The 7,169-nt window shown below is 46.7% G+C and overlaps 1 protein-coding gene across 1 annotated transcript in view; it reads left to right on the top strand.

Annotated features, from left to right (window-relative positions):
* The window catches only part of ndst1a (N-deacetylase/N-sulfotransferase (heparan glucosaminyl) 1a), a 54,857-nt gene that overhangs the window by 38,836 nt on the left and 8,852 nt on the right, over positions 1-7,169 (top strand). The window contains exons 2-7 of the mRNA XM_020622527.1: positions 359-1,381; positions 2,925-3,407; positions 4,163-4,250; positions 4,594-4,748; positions 5,746-5,931; positions 7,063-7,169. Coding sequence (XP_020478183.1) covers positions 836-1,381; positions 2,925-3,407; positions 4,163-4,250; positions 4,594-4,748; positions 5,746-5,931; positions 7,063-7,169 — 1,565 coding nt within the window. The 5' untranslated portion in view covers positions 359-835. The remainder of the gene's footprint in view (positions 1-358; positions 1,382-2,924; positions 3,408-4,162; positions 4,251-4,593; positions 4,749-5,745; positions 5,932-7,062) is intronic.

Raw genomic sequence — 7,169 nt, 5'->3', positions numbered from 1 at the left:
GCCCCAAGGCTTTGTTGTCACTCACATTCTTTCTATCGATTGTGCAGAAGCTGCGTGAGCAGGTGACTTTTCTTTCCCTTTATTTGTTTTCCTGTGTGTGTCTGTGCATTAGTTTGCACACACAAGGGGTTAGGTGTGTGTGTGTGTGTGTGTGTATGTGTGTGGGGGGGAAATGGCAGCTCCTACTTTGTGTAGGTGAGTGCAAGGACTACTTTGGAGTGAACTTTTGGAGTGTTGCCACTGGCAGGATACATCCACCTCCCACATTCTGCTAAACTCACACAACAAAAGAATGCAGTATTGTTTGTTCTATAGGACCTGATGCTGAGCTTTGGTTTTCTTCTTTCTGTTTTTCTAGGTCAGGAAGATCGAAGGAATGGTGCTGCTGAGATGTCCTGCGTGACCTTAGTTTCCTCAAGAAATCATTCTCCAATCAGAAGAGTGGAGCAGCGAAATCTAGCTGAGACATGGTTGGCAGGTTCCCATGATGGACAGGTGATGGAGTCTTCCATCATCTTTCTCCACCAGTGACTCGGCCTGCCAGCCCTCTCTCTGAGGCATAAGTGTGTACCAGCGCTCCAAGGCCTCCTATTTTCTCTGCCATGGTGACATAAGCAGAGCTGCAATATGAGGGAGAGCCACCACGAGACCGTCTCATTTCTTTCTCCAGTAGCTGCTGCAGCTGCTACCTTAACACCATGTGTATTTAGCTACATAACAAGGCTGACTTTGCTGTGAACAATCTCCCAGCTCGCCGTTTTCTACCCACACTGAGAGAGACTGCCCCCCAAGGCGTGTTGCTGGGCCAGTGGGCGGAGTGGTGTGCCGTGAGACGATGCTGGGATGCGTGACACGCCTCCGTCGGCTGGTCCGTCTCCTCCCCCTTCAGACTTCCCTCCTCCTCCTCTTCCTCTTCTGCACTGTCAGTGTCTTTATCTCTGCCTACTTCCTCTATGGCGTCAAGCGGGAGCTGGAGCCATCGGGAGGGGGTGTATCAGGAGTGGAGGGTGCTTCTGCTGACTCTGATGACCCAAGGGTCACTCCGTCCCGGCTGCTACCGTTGCGAACTGTCTCAGGGGGCCCCGGGGTGGATCCTGGAATGGCGAGGACAGATCCTGTGGTTCTGGTGTTTGTGGAAAGCCAGTATTCTCAACTGGGTCAGGAGATTGTGGCCATCTTGGAGTCTGGCCGGTTCAAGTACCGGACTGAGATCTCTCCTGGCAAAGGGGACATGCCTACGTTGACAGACAAAGAGAGAGGGCGCTTCACACTAGTGATTTACGAGAACATTCTAAAGTATGTTAACTTGGATGCCTGGAACCGGGAGCTGCTGGACAAATACTGTGTGGAATATGGTGTGGGCATCATTGGCTTCTTCAAGGTCAGGACAACAGCACACTCCCCCTGCCTCCCTCCCTCCCTCTGCCTCCTCTCATTCACACCTTCTGCCCTGTCCATCTGGCTGCTCTGTCTCTAAGGAGATGGGATTCACAGGGTTGGAAAGACCTGCCTGGTTCAATATCACTTGTCCTCACTGTTCTGTTTCTCTTATGTTCTGTGGGTCTCTTGCTTTTCTTGTTATGCAGTCTGGCCCCCTTGTCTTGTTTCTCGTTCCTTGTGTTCTCTCCTTTGTATTCATTTCTCCGGCTATTCAGTCCTCATCCTCTTTCTCCCTTTGTATCTTACTTATGCTCTCTCTCCTCCTCTCTCTCACTCTATAATCCCTAGCTGAGTCCGTTTGCCCAAGGCCAGCTTTCAGGCCTTATGGTTTTAAGCCATGGAAAGAATATAGAAAGAGTTGTGGAGGCATGGATGGTGGTGCAGAGGTGTTAGAAGGTGTGAAGGTTACGAAAGCCTAGTGGGATTTACTGCCCGTTGGGAGAGGAGTAAGTACAGTGAGGTTGTGCATCCCAATGATCAATACACACATCAATGCCCTCCTATCTAAAACTAAACTGTGTGCAATAGACCCTGACCTATATACAGTATGCTCAGTTTATTAGGTACACCTTGAAAGGTGGTGAAATCAGCTCTATGGCAGTTTTGGAGGGTGTAGTTTGTGGTGGTGGTGGTGTTGTTGCCTTCTTATGCTGTTCACTCTGTTTAGCACCTCTCAAAAACAAAAACTGAACATTAGCACCTTCATGATGTGAGGCTTTATTGCAGGGCTGCTGTATTAGACTGCATTAGTTTTAGCTCGGTGTACCTAATAAACTGCCAGCTGAGTGTGTATTTATTCATGCATAGCACATACAGCGTGAAATCTTAACCTATTTGGTAGAAAAACAATGCTTTATGGTTATTTTGTTATATAAAATCAGTGATGATTACTATACTTACCACAGTGGATCCATGGGGCCTAAAACTATGAGGAAAGAATTCCTGTGTCAGTAAAATGCAGCATCTGTTGATATATTTTTAGTGGGTTTTTTAAAACTCTATTCTTATCTGCTACAAAAATCCAGTATCTCTCTCTAGTTTGATCATCACAGTGAACAAAAATCAGTGCAAAGTGCATGTCAGTGTTAATTTTACAATGCTGTCACCAGCACCCACACACACACCCATATGGTGGTGAAATTTTGATGCAAGTAAAAGAACAAGAGAAAGTAGAACTTGTGTATCTGCAGCGTTAAAGATGAGAAAATGGTACTTTTGGGATGGGTCATGTTAATGAATAATTGCTGAACCTTTGGTCTTTTAATCTTAGAAGACACAGCAGGAGTTGATTCATTTTAACTGCAAGCTCGGTGCATAGCAGATTGGGCGTAGTAGGTAGAAGCTGCCTTAAGGCTTCACGTTTGAGTAGGCCTGACATTCCTTATTCTCACATGATTGGAGAAATTGGGAAATTATGTCCAGTACATTTGCCTTCATCACTCTGTATAATGAATCTCTCTTGTCTGTTTTGTGTCTGTGTTCAGGCCAATGAAAACAGTCTGCTCAGTGCACAGCTGAAAGGCTTCCCCCTCTTTCTTCACTCTAACCTGGGTCTGAAGGACTGCACGGTTAACCCCAAGTCCCCTCTGCTCTTTATCACTCAGTCCGGGAAGCCCCTTCCAGGTCCTCTCCCTGGGGATGATTGGACTGTTTTTCAGTCCAACCACTCTACATATGAGCCAGTGTTGCTGGCCAAGACCCAGTCAGCTGAGAGCATAGCATCGATGGGGCAGAACGCGGCTCTGCTCCCGTCTGTGGTGCAGGACCTGGGACTCCATGATGGAATCCAGAGGGTGCTCTTTGGCAACAACTTGGTCTTCTGGCTGCACAAGTTGGTCTTTGTGGACGCTGTGGCCTTTCTGACAGGGAAGAGGCTCTCGTTATCGCTGGAGCGCTACATCCTTGTGGACATCGATGACATCTTTGTGGGGAAAGAGGGCACCCGCATGAAGGTGCCTGATGTAAAGGTGAGTTTGTGAGTACAGTAAGTTGCATGTGTTTTAGAGTGGAAAATATTAACAGAATAGAGGCTGCATCCACTTATCTGGTGTTTTCAAGAGCCCTTTGCAGGAATAAAAAAAAACTGCTTCACACATAGCATGTGCTATCCTCTGCCAGTCATACAGAACCCTCTTCTTCTTGCTCCTCTTCTCCTTTTGAATGCGTTCGTCCCAGTAGGCCGCTCAAAGCTGACAGGCCCCACTGCTCACACTGTCACAGAAGCTCCACAGCGATGAATATTTCAGTGGCCCAGAGACAGAGGAAGAATGTTGAAAAGCTCCTTGTTTGCGTCCCCTTAGAGCAGAACAGACCCCCACTCACATGTGGAGGCAGGACGGTATAAGAAAAAGCTACAGAAGAAGCATCAAGGCCTCCTCACTGGCAGCACAACAGCAAGCTTTTAGGAACAAATCACTCCTTGACAAGATGGAGAAATCGGAGGGAGCGAGAGAGGGTGTGCGCTGGGAGCCTAATCCAGCGTGGAGATCAAATGAAACAAACACCAGAATCAGAGGAGAGCAAACTATCAAACAGAATGAAGGAGAGACGTGAGGCAAACTGGGAGTGGATGATGGATGTTTACCAAAAGAATCTTGCAGAATGAAATATGTATGTGGGAACGTGTGCACTTGGGTGTTCACGCTTCCTCTCCTCCTGCAGTCGTGCACCAGTATGAGAGCATCGTGTATTGAGTCACTCTTCTTTCCTCCCACTGTTTCAGGCCCTGCTGGAGACGCAGAGGGAGCTGCACACCCATGTGCCCAACTTCACCTTCAATCTGGGCTTCTCAGGGAAATTCTTTCACGCCGGTAGGAGAACGTTTGCTGATGTAAAGTCAAGCAGAGATAAGAACCTGCACTAATGTGAAAAAGAACACAGAAAAGTTATTTACATATTGTAAAGTACTCCTCTTCTTCTCGTCATACCCTGACTTATTATCTTCTGCTGCTTTCCTCCCACATACCTCGTGAACTTTTTCTCTGACTTTCATTTCCCCCCTTTCTTATCCCTGGCCCCCTCTCACCTTTGCTTCTTTCATTTTTATCCCCTCCTTTTCCTCTTCACTCTTCACCCCTTGTTTTTTCTGTTAACCTCTCTCGCCTCCTTCCCTCTACTCTCCGTCCAACTGTATCCCTTTCCTGTTATGTCCAGGGTCTGATGAGGAGGATCTGGGAGATGACCTGCTGCTTTCCTACGTGAAGGAGTTCTGGTGGTTTCCTCACATGTGGAGTCACATGCAACCGCATCTATTCCACAACCAGTCTGTGCTGGCCGAGCAGATGTTGCTCAACAAGAAATTTGCCATGGTGAGATACAGGGGGGGCCGAAGGTCAGATCACAGCTTTGAGGGAGTACTGTGATCAGAGCTGTTCTCACTTGTTCCATCATCCTAGTTCAAACAGGCAATTTTAGACAGGGTGTTAATGCATTTTTAAGACTGTAATCCATACGATTTCAGTCATGAGCGACTTAGCGACACCCCCGTGCTAACAGCGAGTGTGCTTTAATACCACTTCTTGAACAGCTGTCAGAAAAACAACAGCAAAGAAGCTAGTGTCTCTGTAGTGAAGCCAAACGTATTCTCACTGTTTCTATGAAGAAGTCTGTCACTAACAATTACAACAGTGGACTAATTTCATGCTACACGTGGTGTGAGTAGGGTTCTCCACAACAGCAGGCTGCAGCTGAGTAGATTACCTTGCTGAGGGGTTGTGTGTTATGTGTGTGGCCTATCGCCTGCAGCTCTCTGTCCAAAGGTTAACTGTGGCTCCTCCTTGTTGTTCCATTACACCCCAGAAAGAATGAAAAATGCAATTAAAGATGCATTTTTGATGAACGATCACTGTCAGCGCTCATTTTGGTGACAAGTGCTTTGCGTTTTCTGAGGCTGCTCCACAGTAAGAGCCAGTTGAACGCTGTGAAGCAGCAGCAGCAGTAAGTTAATACAGCTCTGACATGGTGTAAAAATGGCAAACAGTAAACAGCGAGGCTGATACCAATGAGATACAATTACGCTGAATTACATGCTGCATCGTTTTCCTGCGATTCCCTCGTGCTTAGTTTGGCAATATGAATCCAGAATGGGAATATCAGACTGTACCACTGGCAATAAAAACCACTTCTCATGAGATCATTACTGAATGCAAATACACTGAATGGCTGTGTCTGTTTCTAAAAATGGGGTTCTGTGAAAATCATAAGCATTTTAACTCTACCCACAGGGCACTAGATGGGTGCCCTAAATTTCTGTTCTCTCTTCTTGTTGTCTCCTAATTTTCACTTGTGCAAATTTTCGTCCTCCAGGAGCACGGCATCCCCACTAACATGGGCTATGCAGTGGCACCTCACCACTCTGGCGTCTACCCTGTCCACATACAGCTGTATGATGCCTGGAAGAAAGTCTGGGGCATCAAGGTGACCAGCACAGAGGAGTACCCACACCTGAAGCCCGCTCGCTTCCGGCGAGGTTTCATCCACAGCGGCATTAGTGTAAGGCATCGACAAGGCCTCATTATCTTCCTACCTCTGTCCTGTTGGCTTTCCTTCCATTTAGCTTTTCAACACCCATTACCTTTTCAGCAAATAATCCCTTCTCAGGGTTCCATTCCCTTCATCTATGTATGCTATTCTTCATTCATTAATTATCTCTCCATGCGCGCAGCACCTCCAGCTCCTTTCTTATTTATTCTTTTCATATGGCCAGTGGTTATTCTCCGTCCTGTGTTAATCCGTCATCTGCATTTCCTCTCTGCCTCTGCTTTTCTTAAGCCTTTTCCCCAAAGATGCTGAGCAGAATATTATTTTCATTTACAACATATCACCGAGGCAACAGAAGTCCTGGGAAAGCCAATCATCTCATTAGTCTGACTGGGCTGTTGTACTCCTCTACAGAGTGGGAGATGGTAATATACAGTAGCCAAGTGAACCAGTCTAGCATGAGACACCTGTCTGAGCAGTGCTGCCTAGCAGGCCTCAGCAGCATAACGAAGACTGACATCTCTGGCAACAGCATAGCAAGTGTCTGCTCACGACCAATCACTGAAATGGCAACATGGGGGGGGGGAAAAAAACAAAAAAATCTGCACTTTATTCAGCCCCACAGCAGCCGTTGCTGAATAATACAGAGAGTTATGAGAACAAAATTAAAGTTGAATTGATTACATTCAAAAGAAGGCGAAAAGTCTTATCTGTTTTCTTTCACAGGTTGACCTTCAGTGCTGATAGGAAACAATGCAGCCTCAGTCCAGGTCCTTTGTAGCACTGGCACTGAGTCAGCCTGTGTGGTCTCAGAGCTCTATTCTCGTTCTTGAGATAGTGCGGTCTGAATGGACAGTCCCCACTGGTTCATGATGATATTCAGTTCCCCAGACATTCTAAACTCTAAACCCATTTCCATGAATTTCCATATAGACTCAGAGTGAAAAAGAAGTTTGTGTTGGCTAGATGAACTGCATAATATGAATGTTATTGAAAGCAAACAATGTGTGGGGTAACTGCCTGGAGTACTGACAGCTCCACTCCGCGCTCAGCGGAGGCTGATGGTGTGTGTTTTTATTTGTAAATGCATTTCTTTGTGATTTATTTCCCCCCCTTTTTAGTAACATTGTGTCTGTATCACAGGTGCTGCCCAGGCAGACATGCGGCCTTTTCACACACACTATCTTCTACAAAGACTATCCTGGCAGTCCGAACGAACTGGACAAGCTCATCAATGGGGGAGAGCTCTT

The sequence above is a fragment of the Monopterus albus genome, unplaced genomic scaffold, assembly GCF_001952655.1.
Source record: "Monopterus albus unplaced genomic scaffold, M_albus_1.0 scaffold282.1, whole genome shotgun sequence".
In the NCBI taxonomy this organism is placed as follows: Eukaryota; Metazoa; Chordata; class Actinopteri; order Synbranchiformes; family Synbranchidae; genus Monopterus; species Monopterus albus.
The sequence above is the reverse complement of the archived record's forward strand: the minus strand, read 5'-3'. Positions and strand labels throughout refer to the sequence as shown.